Genomic DNA, 21609 nt, shown 5'->3' with positions numbered 1-21609 from the left:
GAGAAGGGGCAGTTTCATACATATTGATTAATTCAGGTATTTCCATGTATTTTATTGTGCACTGTACACAACTGTGTTTTTTCAATCTTAAGTCTAAATATTTCATCCACCAGTATTCTCCCATTTCTCTAGTCTCTCCCAAATATGTCTTTTCCATTTTAGAGCACTCCTCCCCTCTTTTCAGTGAAGCAAAAAAATCCCTTTAAGTAGCATTTGTCAATCCAGTTTAAATGTTAAACATTGTAAATGGGGTTCTGGCACATTAACATGCTTTTTTATGGAAGCATTTGGCTGTTGATTATGAGCTGTTACAAATTTCAATCCCAAATGTGTTTGCTCATTTAACTACGAGTAATAAACGTTTGCTTAGTATTCCGTCCATGAAAGCACTCTGTTTGAACATTTGATCTATGGTCTTTTCAGTTGATGGGCCAATAATGTGGAATGCCTTCTAACAGATATCATAAGCAATATTCTCAGACTACCATGAGAGCATGTATTATAAGTAGGGCTGTAACCACATTTATCGGATAATCTGGGGGTTTTGATTTTAACCAAAAAATACTCAAATAAGGGATCAGTATAAATAACCAGTAAGCCTGTAGTGTACTATCGGCCTCTTTTACAAAGCCACGTGGCAACAGCCCTGAAGCCCTTTAAATCTCTATGGGCTTCGGGGCCGTTAGCGCAGTGCAGCCGCTAGCGTGGCTTTGTAAAAGAGGCCGTATATCTTAAATGGAGGAAAAAGATCTCAGAAACACCAACACACAAGAAAACTGGAACCTGTTGAAACTGGGGGAGAGAAACAAGATGGCGACAGGAGCGGACGCCTAGAAGGAGGCTCCCTCTTTTTCGGCCTGCCGGCGTTTGTTAACAGCATTTCTCCTACCTAAGCCATGGGTAAGAGGAAAGGAGCCCTTCGCGGTAACCCTCCGGCGGCAATAGCAGCACCGCGTCTGGTGCAGACCACAATTGAAGGAGCATTTGCCCGACGGGGTGAATCTGCAGTGTCTACTTCAGGGGTAAGCCCGAATTCGTCGGGTGAACTCAGCCTATAGACTCGGGCGTTGTTAAGCCCAGAGAAAAGGCAGCCACTACCGCAACCCGGAAGCAGTTCAGTGCTGGGAGTGTCTGAGGAATCGATGTCCCAGGAAGAGATTTGAAGCCTCAGCGAAGGAGGATCATTAGCTCCAATACCATCAGGAGCTGGAGAGGCTAGAGAACAACAGCTACCCCATACTGTAGCAGAGGTGAGAGGAGCTTCGGGTGGAACTAACATCACATTTGGGGTGCTGGAGAAGCCAGAAAAAATAGATATGAAGGCTTTATGGCAGGCCATTTCAGTTATGGACACAAATCTCAAATTGTCCTTTTCTACTTTAAAAATTGATTATGGGACTATCCATTGTAAAGTGGAGCAACAAGGTTTGGCTCTTAAAGATATGAGTGAAAAGATAGAAAAAACAGGAGATAAAAATTTGTGAAATGAAAACTTTGGATTTGGAATTAGTAAAGGAAAGAACATTTATTGTCAGGAAAATGGAAAGTTTTGAAAACCAATTAAGGAAGAACAATCTGAGACTCCTAAATTTTCCTAAATGTCTCTTAATTTCACCAACAGAGACGGCAAGGAAGTACTTTAAAGAAATTTTGCTTATTCCTACAGAAAGTTTGCCACCTATAGTTAGAGCTAATTATTTTCAAATAAAGAAACCTGTGGAAATGTCTACTCCAAAGGAGATTCAAAGGGCAAATAAAGAGGATATTAACTTAACAACTTTTCTAGAAAACTCTTTAGCGGTTATAACGGAAAGGAAAACCTTATTAATAACTCTTGCTTTTGGAAAGTGATAGAGAATATGTATTACATTTATATTTTCATCATATAAATGATCAGTTTTTAGGTTCTAATGTGCAAATTTTTCCAGACATGTCTTTAAGATCTCAGAGGCGTAGGAAGGAGTTCTTGGCATTGAGGCCAAGAGTCCTAGCCATGGGAGCTAATTTTTTGTTGAAATTTCCTATAAAATGATTTGTTTCCCATCAGAATAAGAGTTATCTTCTTCTTTTTTTTAACCTAACCAACTGTTAAGATTTATAGAATCAAAAGAGCAAGTAGTGTCCGTAGCTGATAATGTATAACTTGTCATGAATGGCTGTAGCACTGCAGATAAGTGCGCTTTCTAGGTTGAATAAGATTTGTCCTATTTATTAATATTTTTCTATAATCTCTCTCTATATATGGTGGACTAAATAGGTTGAATTAAAGGAATAACCTAAATCACTGAGTTAAGTAGAATTGGGTTTATAAATTTTCTGTTAATAATGATTGTAAATCTATATACAAGTATTTGAATTGCTTGTTGTAAATGATAAAATGAATAAATATAAAGTTAAAAAAAAAAGAAAACTGGAACCTTTACGCATAGACACACAGCTATCTTTTATTGATCTCGATAAACCTCCCATATATTAAATATTAAGTGCCGAATTAGAGGCTGCTTTTCCAAGGAGTTGCTTAAAAAATACTTTAAAAAAGCCCTTCAATTTAGCTATGACACTGAAAGTTACTGAGTACTATTAAGTTTAATATATTGCCAATCAGTTACAGAATTACTTAAAAAATTGCCCTCCTCATTTAAAATGCTAAAAACTAATGAATCAATCTTCTTAGACAAATTGTTGACTACCTATGTACATGCTCGACCGCTTAGATCAGCTAGCAATCATTACTTTCCATTCCATCTTTGAAGATAATTAGTACTAAATGCCCCGACATCTTTTCAGTTACAGCACCCCATATATGGAATGTGTTACCTGCCTATATTAGAGAAGAAAAAATGGAGGAGCGATTCAAAAGCAAACTAAAATGCTACTTATTTAAAGATGCCTTCAATCTACTTAATTAATAGACAGGTTTGTTCATTTCTCCCCCGCCCTTATCCAGGGCGAGTTACATATTAACATACAAAATAAGACATTACCATTTGCCATACAAATCAATACAAAAACACACTATAACAAATTACATATTTACATATAAAGTCAAATTGCATAAGACATACACGTCGCATCAATGACAAAATATCATTTAAGGCAAAAACTGGCGAAACCCTAACATACATCAAAATATAAAATTATGTAAGGCATACAAGATGCCTCAATGACAGACATCTTTATGCCAGATAAAACAGACCAGACCATCGAACATCTCTGTGACCAGCACTCAGCACTCAACAGTCATCACTCTTTCTCCCTCAGCCTAACTCAGACCCTATATTTAATCTTACAGAACAGGTGTCTTTTCAGCATTTTCCTAAAGTTCTGTAAATTTTGCTGTTGGCGAATGTATCCTGGAAGGTTGTTTCACTCCCTGGGGCCGATGCAGTGAAAGACACTGTTTCTGGAAGAGGAAAGCCTTAAGTCCTGCACAGATGGAACAGACAGATCACAAAGCTCAATTGAGTGAAGCAGGCTCACGAGGCAAGATGCTCTGGTCCAGCTAGCTTTTCCTTCAAATTATTCATTTTTATTCCCTATCCATATTGTATTTTTCCTTAAGTGTCTTCCTATCCTATTATAAAATGTATTTCTTCCCCCTTTCCTCTCAGATCATGTAAATTGTTTTTTAAAATTTGTGTTAATGTGTTTGTACGTTTTTATTATTTGTTAATTCCCTTTTACTGCTTGTACATCGCTTAGGATTTGGATAGGCGATTTATCAAATTTTAATAGAAACTTGATAACTGGAACCTATAGGGTTACTGGTTACTGCTGCAATTCTTTTTTTTTAATGAAATATTTTATTAATTTGTAAGATAAATAAACAAAGCATATAGATAATTATTATAAATATACAGAAGTTAAAACATGAAATATACAAATATACAGAAGTTAAAACATGAAACATCTAGTTGTGCATATCACAATTAATATACATGAAGAGAGTAATTATTAAAAGACAGTATGACCAGCGCCTCACGGCAAGGCCAATGCATATAATTTCAGTTGAGAGTATACTTGCGAAGCATGGAGAATTCCCAATGAGCATCACAAATAACTTGATTAAATAATAAGTGACTCAATATATAACTTATGGATATAACATTGAAATAATATATGTCAACGATACAAAATCACAATAAGAATGGACAGGTCTCCATATTCTAATAAATGAACTAATAGAATGCTGTTTTTCGGCAATAACACTTTCAAATTTGTTGGTTATGCATACAGTGTTCCACCATACTATTAATTCTAGCTTAGATAAATCCTTTTGCAATCTCTTGTTTTTTCTAATCTAATCTTCCATTTGTGCGTCGCACATACTAGAGAATGACACAGTGGTTATTACCTGCGGCTAGCTGCGAGTAGCCGCGGGTAACCCGCCGAAATGGGGAAAGAAAAAATAGGTCGCTATGGGGACAAGGCCATTCACCGCCCCGTGGAGCGGTGAATGGTCTTGTCTCCGTAGTGAGGCAATTAAGGATCACACGGCCCAGCAGCCCCCACCCGCCCGATCGCAGTGTTCCGCCATCTCCCTCCCTCCACCTCAGATGCAGAGTTTGTCGGCTTTCTTTTCACATGGCTCCTCGAGTTGTTCAATCTTCTCCTCTGCTGCAACTTCCTGTTTCTGGTTGCGTCAGAGGAGAAGATTGAACAACTGAGCAGCCGCGCGTGCGCGGCTTTTTGAAAGTGTATGGCTGGGCGTAAAAGAAAACCAGCAAACTCTGCATCTAAGGTGAGGTGTAGGGAGGGAGCTGACGGAACACTGCGATCGGGCGGGAGGGGGCTGCTGGACCTCACAATCGTGTGTGTTCCCGGCTCACGCTAGGAAGGAGGGAGTGAAAGGGAAAGAGATTCTGGGCCAAGGGGATGAAGAGGGAGAGAAAGAAACCCACAACAGGAAAGAAAGTGGAGGGCATGCAGGTGAGCCAGATGGTGGAAGCAGGGGGGTAGGGAAAGAGGGAAAGAAGCTAGATGGGGTTGAAGAGAAGAGACACATTGGTGTGGAAGAGGAAGAGAGGGGAAATCTGGACACAGGAAGGTAACACAGAGGGGAAATTATGTGCATGGGGGCATAGGGACAGAGACATAAAGGGGACATACATGCCATGGGGATGGTATATGGACACAAGGAAGGGCAATGTCAGATACATAGGGGAGATATTAGAAATGGGGAAAATAGGAACACAGAAGCGAGATTGTTTGGGGACCGAGCTCGCAGACTCCAGCGGCTTGCACAAATTACATTGTAACGTGCCACGAAAGTAAGAGGGAGGAAGGTAAATAGATAGAGGAGAGGAGCTGAAGGGTGGTAGAAAGGAACAGATGGTGAAGGAGGGAGGGAAGGGTGGTGGTAGAAAGGAATAGAACAGACATTGAAGGAGGGTGGAGAGGAACAGACCCTGAAGGGAAATGTGGAAGACAGAGTGGGGAGAAGATGCTGGAAGGGAAGAAGACAGATGCCAGACTATGGGGGAGCGGAGGGAAGAAGAAGGGTGCCAGACCAATTTGGGGGGGAGTGAAGGGAGAGGCACAGTAACAGAGCAAATGGAAGACGTAGAGAGAAGACACACAGTGGATGGAAGGAATTGAATGAGAAGATGAGGAAAGCAGAAATCAGACCACAAATGTAGAAAAAAAAAATTCTATTTATTTTCTTTTTGCTTTAGGATAAAGTAGTATATTAGTTGTGTTGATAAAAATTTATAAACAAAGCCCTGCCAACTGAACATCTCTTTCTCTAGTTCAGCAGCCTGATTTATAAGGAAGGAATAAGCTAAATATTGCAGTACTGAGGCATATATGGATGCTGTGAGGACGGGGACGGGGCGGTGAATGGGATGGCAGGGGCGGTGATGGGGCGGTGAAGGGGATGGTGGGCCGGGGACGGGGCAGTTGACGGGGACATATTTTTTCCCCGTGTCATTCTCTAGCACATACCTATACAGGCTACAGGCTTCTCGGATCTCCGAGAATCTCGGAGAGAATGGGAACCCGAAGGCCTTGAGCATGCGCAAATGCTCAAGGCCCAGCACGAAGGAGGCAGATATTCGGGCACCGGCATGTCCTGTGCGTTGGTGCCGGTGCCAAACGGGGGTAAGAAATGTGATCGGGTGGGTGGGTGGATGCCTGGGGGATGCCGAATCGTGGCGGGGAGGGGGTGCAATGCGAGCGGGGGAGGGCAAAATGAGCGGGAGGGATGACAGATCATGCGGGGGGGGCCTTCATGAGCAAGGGGAGCAATGCCGGTTCTTGGGGGGGTGAGCAGCGCCGCTGGCCTCGGGGGGGGGGGGAACGTATCAAAGTGAGTTTCCATTATTTCCTATGGGGAGACTCGCTTTGATATACGAGTATTTTGGTTTACGAGCATGCTTCTGGAGCTAATTATGCTCATAAACCAAGGTACCACTGTACATGCATGTACTGACTTTATAAACTAAGGACAAAGGAAGGAATTTGTCCCAACTGAAGGCCAACATAGAGACTGTGCACAATTTTGTGTGCGCCCTGTATAGAAATTAATTCTGTGCATGATTTAAAACTGTGTGTCATTTTTGGCAGACAGCAAACAGCACATTTAAATCCATGCTGATGAAGCTATTAGCCGTTCTGTGCAGATGCAGAGAAGTGCTGAGCATGAGGCCCGGTCTGAGAAGGCATGAGGCAAGGTCTGAGAAGCTGTAAATGGTTAGCTCACTCTTCTGCACTAGTGTTAAGAATTTCATGCACATTTCTTCCCTGCCAGCACAGGGACCTGCACTTCTATGAAGAGCATGGATAAAGACAGAGCTGAGGAGAGGTGTGCTGAAGAGTAAACAGCTGGACTTTTGACAAATGGGTTTTGGTACTTGGATTGCATGCTCATACATCTGCACATAAGCTGGAATGCCGTTCCATGCATAGAACAGCATTTCAGGATGTGTGGACGTGCAATCCAACATGCAGTACTTTTATATGCAAGGCATAGGTGCCACTAGCACAGGCTGGTGTGCTCTCCCGTATTAGCAGTTTTTGACACCTGACCTGTTTGCATGCTACCTGTTTACAGTATTGTGGAGCAAACATTCTCATATATTACACTACTGCTAGGAACTCTGTAAATGGGCTTTAATGCAAGATAGCTGCATTAGGAAACCCAGAGCAAGATAATCCTTCTGTGAATAATGACTAATTTATCCAGATTGTTCAAGCTGTGTCCCAGACTTATTTTCTAGTCCTGGGAAGAAAAAGACTCCCTCCAAAGAAATTCTCTTTACTACCAGCAGGGCTGGTATTAGACATGCTGGGGCCCAGGACAGAAATTAATGAGATGGCCCCCAATTCCTCTCCTTCCTGCCCTCTCCCCCAATTTCCCTGCTCACCAAATGTCCTCCTATCCAGCATCTCTCCCTTCGTCCTCCTTCCCACCAAAGACTCCACCAACATGCCCTCCAACTCAGCACCTCTCCCTTCATTTAAATATCAGTTGCTTCAGGGGGTCCCCGTGGGCCAGGATGCATTTCTCTTCTCTCTACCCTGTTCTGAAGCCCCTCCCCCAACCTCACCATTTAAAATGCAAAGGGGTCACTGGCATGGCAGCAATTCTCTAGTGCTGCTTGTTGGCTTCGTTGGCGCTGTTGCTCTGCCGTGGTCCACCCAAGCAGAATCAGGAAGTTGCATTGGGAGGGGCAAACCATGGCAGAGGAACAGCACTGAGGAAGCCAACGAGCAGCACTAGAGAAATCACTACCACATCAGCGATCCCTTTGCATTTTAAAATGTGAGGGGGGGCCTTGGAAAGGGGTGGGAAAAAGGAAGGACAGCCCAACCCAAGAGGACTCACCGGAGCTGTAGAGTCCAGGGCAGCTGCACTGTTTGCCCCTCTCCATAATGCCAGCCCTGACTATCAGAAATGGACTTGGGTTCTGGTAATCACTCCTAAATAGTAGTTTGGGGGAAGCCAGTTCAGCTTGCCAGCCTATGCAATATGCATGTGCCAGTTAGTGTGATTTATTTATTTGTGCAGTTCTTCTTCATGCTATAGCTGAAACCTTAATTCATCAATTATTCAACCGATAAAAGCTAATAAACAAGATTCCCTTACTCTTAAAGAGTGCATTACAAGTGTTTCGGCTAAATTATTTACAATTAAAAAATTAATTCTAAATAATTTAGCTCATGAAAACAGATAGAAGAAAAATTGATGCCTTTGAATTGTGGTGCTGAAAAAGACTTCTATAAATCCCATGGACAGATAGAATCACATAAGAACAGCCTTTCTGGGTCAGACCAAAGGTCCCATCAAGCCCAGTAGCCCATTCTCACAGTGTCCAATCCAGGTCACTAGTACCTGGTCAAAACCCAAAGCGTGACAACATTCCGTGCTACCAATCCAGGGCAAGCAGTGACTTGCCCCATGTCTTTCTCAATAACAGACTATGGACTTTTCCTCTAGGAAATTGTTCAAACCCTTCTTAAAACCAGTGACATTATTCGCTCTTACCACAACCTCTGACAATGCATTCCAGAGCTTAACAATTCTCTCCTATTTCCTCCTATTGGTTTTAAAAGTATTTCCCTATAACTTCATCGAGTGTCCCCTAGTCTTTCTAATTTTTGACAGAGTGAAAAACTGGTCCACTTGTACCCGTTCTACTCCACTCAAGATTTTGTAGACTTCAATCATATCTCCCCACAGCTGTCTCTTTTCCAAGCTGAAGAGCCCTAACCTTTTTAGTCTTTAGTTCCATCCCCTTTATCATCTTGGTCATTCTTCTTTGAACCATTTCTAGTGCCGCTTTATCTTTCTTCAGATAAGGAGACCAGAATTGAACACAATACTCCAGGTGAGGTCGCACCATGGAGCGATACAGAGGCATTATTACATTTAGTCTTGTAAACCTTCCCTATTCTAATAATTCCTAGCATCTTGTTTGCTTTTTGGCCACTACCGCACATTGGACAGAAGGTTTCATTGTATTGTCTACAATGACATCCAGATCCTTTTCTTGGGCACTAACCCCCAAGGAGGACCCTAGCATCTGGTAACTGTGATTTGGGTTATTCTTCCCAATGTGCATCACTTTTGTATTTCTCCACATTAAATTTCATCTGCCATTGGACACCCAGTCTTCTAATTTCCTATGGTCTGCCTACAATTTTTCACAATCTGCATGTTTTTTAACAACTTTGAACAGTTTGGTGTCATCTGCAAATTTAATCACCTCACTCGTTATTCCAATTTCCAGATCATTTATAAATGTTAAATAGCACTGGTCCCAGTACAGACCCCTGCGGCACTCTACTGGTTACTCTCCTCCACTGAGAAAAATGACCATTTAATCCTACCCACTATTTGTTTACTCTCCTCCATTGAGAAAAATGACTGTTTAATCCTACCCTCTATTTTCTATCCGATAACCAATTCCTAATTCACAATTGAACTTTGCCACCCATCCCATGACTCTTTTTTTTTTTAATTCTTTATTGATTTTTAATCAAAAACAGAGTCATACAAATGACAGAACAAGTATGTATTACATACATAACACTAAAATCCTTATGTTATCCCATGACTCTTTAATTTTCTCAGGAGCCTCTCATGAGGAACTTTTGTCAAAAGCTTTCTGAAAATCTAGATACACTACATCAACCGGTTCACCTTTATCTACATGTTTATTCACATTTTGAAAGAAGTCAAGCAAATTGGTGAGGCAAGATCTCCTTCAGTTGAACCCACGCTGACTCTGTCTCATTAAATCATATTTGTCTACATGTTCCACAATTTTATTTTTTATAATTGTTTCCACCATTTTGCCCAACACTGAAGTCAGTCATACAGGTCTGTAATTTCCTGGATCTCCCCTGGAACTCTTTTTAGAAAATCGGCGTAAGATTGGCTACTACAGACAATTTTAGCAACAGGTTACAGATCACTAACAGCAGGTCAGCAATTTCATGTTTGAGTTCTTTTAGTACCCTGGGATGTATACCATACAATCCAGGTGATTTATCACTTTTTAATTTGTCGATTTGGCTTAATACATCTTCCAGATTCACCAAGATTTCTTTTAGTTCCTCCGCTTCATCACCCTTGAAAATCATTTCTGGTTCAGGTAGATCTCTTACATCTTCTTCCATAAAGACCGAAGCAAAGAATTCATTCAGTCTCTCTGCTATGGCCTTACCCTTCCTGAGTGCCCCTTTTGCTCCTTGATCATCCAACAATCCCACGGATTCCCTCACAGGTTTTCTGCTTCTGATGTACCTAGAATAATTGTTATGAGTTTTTACCTCTTTTGCAAGTTTCTCTTCATATTCTTTCTTAGCTTTCTTTATCAATGCATTGTATCTAACTTGCCAGTGCTTGTGTCTCCTCTTATTTTCTTAATTTGGATCCTTTTTCCACTCTTTAAAGGATTTTTATTTGGCTCTAATAGCCTCTTTCACTTCACCTTTTAACCATGCCGGCTCTCACTTCCTCTTCTTTCCACCTTTGCTGATAAATGGAATACATCTGGTCTGGGCTTCCAGGATGGTATTTTTAAATAACATCTATGCTTGGTTTACAGTCCTAACCTTTGCAACTGATCCTTTTAGCTTCTTTTTAAACATTTTCCTCATTTTATCATAGATGCCCTTTCGAAAATGAAATGCCTCTACAGTAGATTTCTTTTACGATGTTTCTCCACATATCAGCTCAAATTTGATCACGTTATGATCACTGTTTCCCAGCGGACCCAACACAGTTAATTCCTGTACTATGCCTTGCATTCCATTAAAGACCAAATCTAAAGTAGCCCTCCCTCTTGTTGGGAACTTGCTCCAAGAAGCAGTCATTTATGACATCTAGAAATTTTACCTCCCCTAGCACTCATCAACAAAGATGTTCTTGATCATATAAACCCAGAATTGTCCATGGAAGGCAAGATTGCCAGACAGAAACTGACCTATTTTGGACATCTGATTAGGGAGAATTCACTAGAAAAGGAGATGTACTCAGAATGGTCAGTAGTAAAAGAATACATACAGAAAGAGTGGATTAAAAACAAAAAGTACCGGGATAACTGCAGGAAGGACACAAGATGAAAATGCTCACAAAAAACTTTAATAAAAATATATGAAACAACAAGGGATAATACATCAAAGAGGACCCAACATAGTCCATGTTTCGGTGGTATGCTTTCCTCAGGAGCCCATATGACTTGATTGCTTATGTGAAGATACAATAAAAACAAAACAGTGTTTTTACTTGTAAACAATATATCTATTTACTCACGGTACAGGGACAACTCTGAAGCGAGACCAAAATCTTAACCATCACAAGATTGCCTGCAGGTTCAAAAGTCCCAGAAAGAGCATTCAGAATTCACAAATTGGGCTGCCACATTTTGAAGGACCTGTACTCTCTGCAGACTCCTGCAAAATAAGGTGTTTGTGTTTCTTTTCCCCTTAATGCACAGGAGGTCCTTCAAAATGTGGCAGCCCAATTTTTTTTTGTGAACATTTTCATCTTGCATCCTTCCTGCAGTCATCCCGGTACTTTTTGTTTTAATCCATTCTTTCTGTTTGTGGACTTTATATACCCCCTTTTTTGTGTTTCTGTGGTAAAGGGAAGCAGGGGAGACCAAAGGCCTGTTGGCTAGATACCATCAAGAATGACACAAGGATGACATGGGAATGAACATCATGTAATTGAAAGAAACCATGGAAACAGGGAAGCATGGCGAGGACTGGCCTACAGAGTACCCAAGGATTGGACACGACTGAATGGATAGCAGTAATATTTTAAAATTAAGCAAGTTTCCGTACATTGTGCCAGCAGGCTATTTAATATTATGGAAGATGCTGAAATCTCTCATTTTCAAAATAGCTTTTAAACAACATGATAATGAAAGTTTCCTCTTCCTCATTTATCCTATTATTGCATACTTATCATACTAAACGGTTTCTGATCTTTATACAAAATGTAATACTGTATTAGACAAAGTGAATCTGAATAAACATATAAATGGTAGCAGTACTTTAAACACTGTATTAAGAAACAAGGTTATCCAATACTTTTATCACCCATGTGAAAAAAATAACTGCTCCTTAAACTTAATAACTGGTTGCACCACCTTTGGCAGCAAATCATTCCAACCAAATGCATCCTGTAATTTGATATCACTGTTGAGGAATCTTCACCAACTCTGAACAACTGATTTAATTCAGACACAGACAAAATTTTCTATGCAGGAACTGTTCATTTCAGGTTCTGCCACAGCATCTCTGTTGGGTTCAAGTCAGGACTTTGACTAGGCCAAGCCAAAACTTTAATTTCCTTTCTCCTCAGCTATTCAGGTATAGACTTGCTTTCGAATTTTTGATCATTGTCTCACTGCCTAAACCAATTATGCTTCAGCTTCATCTCATGGACATAATAGGACATTCTCCTTGAGACTTTCCTGGTACAGTGCAAATTTCATAGTTCCATCAGTAGCAAGATTTCCAGGTCCTGCAGTACCAAAAATTCCCCACACCATCACCATGCTTGACTATTACAGGCAGTCCCTGGGTTAAGAATGAGTTACGCTTTTAAAGCTGTTCTTAAGTCAGATTTGTATATAACTCAGAACTTGTAGATGTTAAGATTCTTGCTGCTTACCTCTGCTTCCAATTGACAAAAGGGCCAACTGTCCGTACCAGCATTCCCTCTAAGGTACAACCACACACTATTCTTAAAGTGGCCATGCATCATTCTTGAATCTTCTGAAAGAGAAGTGTAGGAGACTATGGGCTCCTTTTATTAAGGTGCACTAGCGGTTTTAGCACGCACTTAGCACGTGCTACAATGCCGCATGCGCTAAATACTAACGTCTCCATAGAGCTTGCGTTAGTATTTTTCATTTAGTGCGTGGTTTAGGCGCGCTAATCTTGAGCGCATGCTAAAAACACTAGCGCACCTTAGTAAAAGGAGCCCTATGCCACTGGAAATACTGCTCACTGAAATCAAATGAATCTGCAACCATGTTCTTAAGTACAAGTCATACTCAAGTCGGGCGTCTGTAACTCAGGGACTGCTTGTATGATGTATAGAGGAGGTTGTATCCATAAACCATAAATTAGAAAAAATTAAAACATGGTTAGACTCGAACAAATTGTCTCTTAACATCAACAAATCGAAACTTAGGATCTTTCCTTTCAAAGAAGGAATAACGATTCAGGCTCCCCTGAAGTTCGACTCGCTCCCTATCAAAGTTGTCCCTACTCTAAAACTATTAGGAGTCACTTTTGATAGTAAATTTTCTTATCACAATCACATTAGCACGGTTGTTCAGAAATGTTTTTATCATCTTAGAATGATTCGTCCTCTTGCAAAGTTACTAGAACCAGCTTCTTTGAATACATTGATCCATTCTCTAGTAATTTCTTGCTACTGTAACGCCCTTTATATAGGCATTACAAAAAAGGAAATTAGACGACTTCAGATTGTGCAAAACACAGCTATCAAGATTATTTGTGGTGCTAAGAAATATGATCATGTCTCACCTCTCCTATTCAGTGCACATTGGTTACCCGTTGAACATAGAATTAGTTATAAAATCCTACTTTTAACCTTTACAAGACTAAATAATCAACCGGAGTTTATTAACAGACTTTTAATTCCTTATAATTCTTTAAAATCGCTTCGTTCAATGTCACAAAATCTTTTCATCATACTTTCTTTAAAATTAATCAAACACATTGCGTTCCAATAACTTTGCTGTCACTGCCCCTATTCTCTGGAATTCACTGCCCAATCATTTGCGCAGTGAATCTGAAATAAAACAATTCAAATCAAAATTAAAAACATTTTTGTTCCAGGATGCCTTAGAACAATAACTGTCCTCTTAAGGACAAAAAAAACAAACAAACAAATTTTATCGCTTTTTACCCTAACCTATTGTATTTTTCTTTTTTGTTTCGCTTTCTCTTTTACGATTGTAGTTCTTCCCTTTCTCTCCTATTGTTTGAAGTAAGTCCATTTGTCTTATTACGTGTTTTATTAAGATGTTTTGGTTTTATCTAGTACCCCTGATTTTTAATCTGATTTTATGTAAATTTTATATTGTACACTACTTAGAAATTTGATTAAGCGGTTTAAAAATTTTTTTTAAAAATAAACTTGAAACTTTAATAAAACTTCTTACTGTGGAATGATGTATTTGCTTTACATCAGACATAATGGAATTTGTGTTTTCCAAAGATTTCTACTTTTGACCTGTCTTTTCATAGAACATATCCCAAAAGGCTTAGAGATCATCCAGGTAGGTTTTTGCATATGTGGGGCAGGCATAGTCTTGGATAGCAGTAGTTTTTGCCTTGATACTCTCCGGGTAATCAAAATTTTGCCCAGTATCTCTCTCATTATGGAGACTGGAATGCTTACCTTAGTTGAAACTATACAGGGTGAGCATTCTTTGGATGTTCTTTTGGGATGTTTTGTGGCTTACTGGATGAATTCATGCTGCATCCTTCTCTATTTGGAGGTAATGGCTCTCACTGTGGTTCAATGGAGCCCCGAGCTTTAAAAATGGCTTTGTAACCCTTTTTAGACTGACATATTTAACAACTTTTTTTTTCTCATCTTTTTAGAATTTCTTTTGATCATGTCATAGCATTCTTATAGAAAATTTGTGACAACTGCTTCAGCCTGATAAGGTTTAGATTCAATAGGTCTGGCTGTGTTCAATCAGCTGAATCTTAACAGCTGATTTTTATGTAATTTGGTATACAGAACCAAAAATGATCTGTAAACGACAGCCTATATGCTATAGTCTTGGGAACTGCATTGGAATCTATCACTAAATCATCTCAGCTCACAAGAATCTCCCAAAAACATTCTTTCTAGAAAGCCTCAGTTCAATCTTATTAAAATAAGAGGTTTTTCATCTGGCAAAAAATGTCTAAAATTACATACCTACAAAGATATTCAAGTAGAAATATTTGATGTTGAAAACAGTGGCTTAATTTTTTTTAAAAACTTTATTTATGCATATAACATATCCAAACAAGAACCAAAAAGACAGAAAATAGCCATTATACAAAGTACATAGTAACACTGACAGCCAAAAAAAGTGAAATAACCACCACCACCACCATACAATGCAATCTCTCTACTTTCTAAAGTCGAGCCCTAATGTAAGAGAATTAAATGCCGAGAGTAGAAAAGAGAAAAAGAAAAGAAACCTCCCCCCCCAAACCCCACCCCAGGGCAACTCCAATGATGAAAGAAAGCAAAAATCAAAAAGCCAAAGAAAAGAAAAAGAGGGGTAAGAAAGCCAGTCAAAAACAGTGGCTTAATCTGATAAACAAGAATTCATTCCAAATTTGGACAACTGGGTTTTGTAGGCACATTTCACAACAAACAATAGAACTTATTGTAAAGCATTTACCCACCAGTCTGCCTGCCTGCACAGATATGTATGTTTGTGCATATGCAGCCAACATGCAGGCAGGAGCTAGGATGAAGAAGAGTAAAGCAATGAACCTCTCCATATCCCCCAAAGAGCCCCTCCACATCCACTGTCCCTTTTTCTGTTACAGAAATTTACAAAAGTCAGGGACATTCCACTGTAGGAACAGTCTGCTGAGACACCCAGGGCCACCAGCTCAAAATTCTTGGCCAGAAGGGAGCGGAGCCTGCCAGAGGAAACTGAGTTGACAGCCATAACATATCTTAACGTACTGTTCCTGCTTCTAATGTCACCATACAGTCATGTACCAGATCTCACTTTAGTAGATTTCTTTCCATTGGGATAAGGGTGGAGGGAGCTGCAGACAATTGAGGGAAGTGCGCCATTGTGGACACTTTTCGTCTTGTTTTATTACCTTCATAACAAAATTTAGAAGCATAGAAAATGACTTTAGCACCATTTTGTTTTCTCATGGGGTGCTGTCCACAGACATCCACTACCCACTCTGCGGAAACAGTCTTTTTAAATGTTACCAGGCAGGGAATGCATTATGTACTATTTTATGTAATTTTATTAGAATCTGTGAATCTTGGGTGAGCCATCAATTAAAGTAAAAACTAAAACTGTCTTTTTGGAGCTGCGTATTATAATGCTGTACCAGTGCAATCAAAGAACCTCTGTTATCTTCTCTAGTACCCTATCCATAATTCTGACCTCCTCAAACAGAATGTTCACCCTCTCCAAGGTAGGAAGAACGAGAGGGCACTCTCTAAAGTTAAAAGGGGATAAATTCCGTACCGACGTAAGGAAGTTCTTCTTCACCCAGAGAGTGGTAGAAAACTGGAACGCTCTGCCGGAGTCTGTTATAGGGGAAAACACCCTCCAGGGATTCAAGACAAAGTTGGACAAGTTCCTGCTAAACTGGAACGTACGCATGCATGCGAGGCTTGACTCATTTAGAGCACTGGTCTTTGACCTGGGAGCCGCCACATGAGCGGACTGCTGGGCACGATGGACCACTGGTCTAAACCAGCAGTGGCAATACTTATGTTCGCCTTGAACCTGTTTAGGCATAGCGCGACTCAGAAATACCAGATTAGATTAGATAACCTCTTGCTTTGGAACCTCTTTTCCTCTAAAAATGTATCCTCTCTGTGCATTATTTATATATTTTGAGGTCTCCAATGCTCAGGTTGCCTGCCCATCTAATGATCATAAGAAATACAGCCTAGTTAGTGCCAATCAGCTAGTAAAGAACACAGATGCAATAAAACATTTAAATATCACAATGGCTGATATGAGACTAATGCCCCTCAGGCACATAGACTCACGTCTAGTTTACCTTTGTGTGCAATATTACACAGATCTTCCTGCATTTTGGAAAATTCTGTCGATGTCTCTGAGTTATTGGAGTAGTTTTTCTCATCTGCATCATTCATGGTTGACAGGTTAGGGTTGGAAGCGTGCAGTCTCATGGGGCCAGAAAATACAGAAGGAACCTGCAAAGCAGACACTAGTTGGTGAAACTCTTCAATGTATTTCTGCCCTTCTCCATCTTATTGGTAAGTTTATGTTCGTCAGTGCGTTTGATTGTTTGTAGCATTGTTTGTAATTTGTTTTAATGTACATTTTTATTATACTCTGTTTTTATATTATGTAAAACCACTTTGAATTTTTGATAAAGCGGTATATCAAATTTTTAAATAAACCTGAAACCTGAAAATATTAGCTGGCCAAGTATTCAATGTCAGGGTAAGGTTCTAAAAATAAAAAGACCAGTTCTCATCACCCAGCAAGACAGGTTTTAATATACATATCTGAGCTACAAATACAGTAGTATTTGGAATTCAGGTATAATGGTACATTAAAGGTCTGAAATGCAGGTGGGATCTCAATATCCCTGTCCCATCCCCGCAAATTCTGTTCCTGTCCCATTCTCGAAAGATCCATCTTAACCGTACAAGTTTCGAACACTTATGATTTTAAATTGTTTGAGGTTTGTGCAGTTTAGGACAGAACTTGCAGGAATGGGTCAGGGACAGGGATAGAACTCATAGCAATGAGACAAGGACAGAGACACCCAGTGGGGACGGGGAAAATTTGTCCCCAATGTCATTCTTTAGTATGTATGTTGCTTTTAGGTACATTAATAATTGCTAAGAAAATAAAAACTGTTTATTGAAGAGACTATTTATAGCTTGATGCATGATCTAGTGCAGTGGTTCTCAAACTCTGTTCTGGGGGACCCCCAGCCAGTCGGGTTTTCAAGATATCCGTAATGAATATGCATGAGATAGATTTGCATATAATGGAAGCGACAGGTATGCAAATCTCTCTCATGCATATTCATTAGGGATATCTTGAAAACCCGACTGGCTGGGGGTCCCCCAGGACAGGGTTTGGGAACCACTGATCTAGTGCTTCAAGTGCTGGCCTACAATGACTCGTATGATTCAAAAGACTGTAATGGAGTTCAGGTCACCTCATCATCATTCTGTCTCTGAGATTCCGTTCAAAATAAATGCGTCTTATTGACTTTCCCCACCAAATTAAAAGAGGGGGGGGGGAGAATACTATCAACCGGAATCTAAAAGGGTATTGACTGCAGTTAATCTAGTGTCTCTATGCATTAGAAACGGTAAGGAGGAGGAAGTGACGTCACCGGGAGTGATGGTAGCTTGAAATCGTTGCTCCTCCAATCGCGCTAGAATTAAAGCTTTATTTTTGCAGTAAGAGGCTAGTATTTTTCACTCTATTGATATTATTGTGTGGAAAACTAGCGGGGTGAAGATGGCAACTAAGAAGGGGCGAGCCGATTTGAAAACTTATGCTTATCAGCCGCCAGATATTTCTGAGGCCTGTGAAGTTGGCGAACCGCAACGCGATCAGGGCGTTACCCTGTTGAGTGCGGAGTCATCTGCTCTAGCGTCTGATGCTCGTCCGGCTACATGTGGGGAAATGTGCTCTTGGATGGCTGATTTAAAATCTACCATGCTCTCCATTCAAAGCTCTCCACAATCGGAGGTGGCTAAGATTAGGCAATCGGTGCAAGATATGGGGGCTCGGTTACATGAATTCGAAGAACGAGTGATTGATCACGACACGGATCTTGTGGCCCTACAAACGCGTTGTGCTCATCTTGAGCGCAGACCAGGAGGATTTTCAAATTCGTCTGGAAGATGGAGAGAATCGCAGCCGACGGAGTAATGTGCGGGCTAGAGAAGTCCCTGAATCACTGGCTGCTACAGAGTTACAGGCTCATTTGTCAGATATCTGTACACGCTTTCTTCAAGCAGCTGATCCAGGGGCTCCTATACCAGTGATGGATTTTGAGAGGGTTCATCGAGCCCGGGTGGGTGATCAGCCCCGGGATGTGGTAGCTTGTTTTTCTCGCTACCCGGTTAAAGCCCAAGTCCTTCAAGCCGCTCGAAAAGTGGGACATATAACTTGGGAAAATTCCAAAGTGGAACTGTTTGCAGATCTGTCCGCGCTTACTCTACGGAAGCGTTGGGACTTTCGGGAGGTTACACGCTGTTTACAATCCCATGCCATTAGCTAGCGATGGCTTTTTCCTTTTGGACTTTCCTTTCAAGTAGCTTCTCAACAGCATAGAGTTACATTGGTGGAGGAAGCTGTTGTAATATTGCGAGACGCTCAACTTTATTCGCCTTTGGAAGAGCCGGCTACATCATCTGGAACTGGTGCTTCATCGCAACGCTGGAAGCGGATTCCTACTAATAGCAAGCGGCTACAGCGGCGATCTGGCTCGGAGCAGGGTTCGGCTTCTGGACTTACCTGAATTTATGTGCTGGTTTGTTCACTGGCTGAAAGACTTGGAGTATATTTTTCTAGTTTAGCTGGTCCCTTTTGATTGCTTTTAGAGTGTATGGCACCTTCTCGTACCAACTATTGTATGACTAGCGTGATTTGGGGTTTGCTGGGATGTTACTTTCTCTTTCAGCCCAAAATATTGAGGGCCTTTGGTTTGGTAGGGGTTGGGGGGAATGGGGGGTTGGGGGAGGAATGGGGAATGGGTTTTTCTTTCTTTGTTGCTGTATATTAATGCGGGGTTTGCTATGCTGGGTTGTGATGGGTTGTTTGCTGGGAGTATGGTTGTGTGCGGGTATGTTGGTATGAATGGCTCCTGACGGAATCTGTTTTTTTACTTTAAATGTATGGGGTCTGAATGTACCTCGAAAGAGGCAATTGCTTTTTAAAGAGGCTGATAGGTTGAAGGCTGGGGTGGGTTTCTTCCAGGAGACTCATCTTAAACCTCAATATGAGTCGCTTTTGAACCATCCTCGATATCCCCATATTTATTTTGCTTCGAATGAAGAGGGGTCTAAAAAACATGGTGTAGGGATTTTATTTGCTAAGCATCTTGATCCACAGGTTAAACAAGTGGTACATGACCCGGAGGGTCGTTATTTAATTTTGAAAGTGGAGCTTCAACAGGTGATATATACTTTATGTAATCTTTATGCTCCCAATTCAGAGCAGAAAGCTTTTTTGGAGTCTTTGGATCTGGTGTTGCGAGGGGTAGTAGAGGGCCCTTTGTTAGTAGGGGGGGATTTTAATTTGACTTATGATATTGGGTTGGATAATTCAACACAGTTGATAAACTATGGAAAACCTGATAGAAAGCAATTGCACTCTTTCTTTACGTCCTGGGCTTTGATTGATCCTTGGAGACATCTATATCCTACCACCAAAGATTATACTTATTTTTCAGCAGTGCATGATTCGTATTCTCGTATTGATTTCTGGGGGATTGATAAGGCTTTACTTTCCCAGGTATCTGATGTTTCTATAGTTCAGCGGGTGTGGTCGGATCATGCTTCGGTACACTTTGTTTTGCATCCTCATATGGCTTCTTTTGGACGGCGGTATTGGTGACTTTGTGATAGCTTATTGGCGGATCCTATAATAGTGTCCCGGATAGAACAGAGCTTAAGGGATTATATTCAGTTTAACACTAGTGATGAGATATCTCCTTTGATATTTTGGGAAGGTATGAAGGCAGTCTTACGTGGCCATATTATTTCTATTGGGGCACATCGACGGCGGGAACGTGGGCGAAAACAGGAATCCTTACGACAACAATTGAATTATTTAGAACAAATGCATAAGCGGAATCTTTCTGCTACTTTGTTAACTCGTTTAGATAAAGTGCGAAAGGATCTTCAGGTGATGCAGTTAGATGAATTGTCGGACCAATTACAATCGGTTCAACAAAAGCATTTTGAATATGGTAATCGGGCGAGCTGTCAGTTGGCTTATAAGTTGAAGGCTAAAAAATTGAGAAATGTGATTACTATGGTGCGAGCCCCTGATGGTTCTGTTTGCTATACTCCGGAATCTATTGCTGGTGCTTTCCTTTCATTTTATCAACAACTTTATACCCCTGAGCATATTGTATCTCAGGTTCAAATTGACAATTATCTGGCTCAGGTACAGCTCCCTGAATTGACACCTGAAGAAGCAGAACAATTGTCTGCTCCTATTTTAGAAGATGAAACTCAGTGGGCAATCTCTACTCTAGCTTATGAGAAAGCACCTGGATTAGATGGCTTCATGAATCGATTTTATAAATGTTTTCGGCATTTACTTGTGGGCCCCCTTACTCGGGCTTTTAACAGTCTGGAATTGGGTATGGAGCTGCCTTATTCTTGGAGATTAGCGGGAGTAACGCTTATTTTGAAACCTGGAAAAGATTCTGCGCAATGTGGATCGTATCGTCCAATTTCATTGCTAGATACCGACTATAAGATCTTTACAAAAATTTTGGCTCGTAGGTTGCAATGTTATATGCCTTATTTAGTACATGACGACCAGGCAGGTTTCATTGAGGGGAGACAAACTTTTGATAATATCCGTAGATTGCTTCATTTGATTTGGTTTGTACAGCGCGAGAAGTTGCCAGCCTTGCTTCTGAGTGTATATGCCGAAAAGGCTTTTGATAGGGTGTCTTGGCCATTTTTGTTGAGCACTTTATCAGCTATGGGGGTTGGAGGAAAATTTTTTACGTGGATTCAGATTCTCTATACAAAACCTTTAGCGGCTCTACGTATTAATGGGAGTTATACGGATACTTTTCAGTTAGCCCGAGGAACCAGACAAGGCTGTGCACTTTCGCCGTTACTTTTTGCGTTGGCTATGGAGCCTTTAACCTCTCATGTTCGTGCCC

At 40.7% G+C, this 21609-nt stretch overlaps 1 protein-coding gene across 7 annotated transcripts in view; it reads right to left on the bottom strand.

Moving 5' to 3' along the window:
* OSBPL3 (oxysterol binding protein like 3) overlaps positions 1-21609 on the bottom strand; it is a 308853-nt gene that overhangs the window by 94850 nt on the left and 192394 nt on the right. For all 7 annotated transcript variants that reach the window (XM_033930823.1, XM_033930817.1, XM_033930820.1 and 4 more), the window contains one exon: positions 16765-16921. In XM_033930823.1, coding sequence (XP_033786714.1) covers positions 16765-16921 — 157 coding nt within the window. The remainder of the gene's footprint in view (positions 1-16764; positions 16922-21609) is intronic.

The sequence above is a fragment of the Geotrypetes seraphini genome, chromosome 2 (genome assembly GCF_902459505.1).
Source record: "Geotrypetes seraphini chromosome 2, aGeoSer1.1, whole genome shotgun sequence".
In the NCBI taxonomy this organism is placed as follows: domain Eukaryota; kingdom Metazoa; phylum Chordata; class Amphibia; order Gymnophiona; family Dermophiidae; genus Geotrypetes; species Geotrypetes seraphini.
The sequence above is the reverse complement of the archived record's forward strand: the minus strand, read 5'-3'. Positions and strand labels throughout refer to the sequence as shown.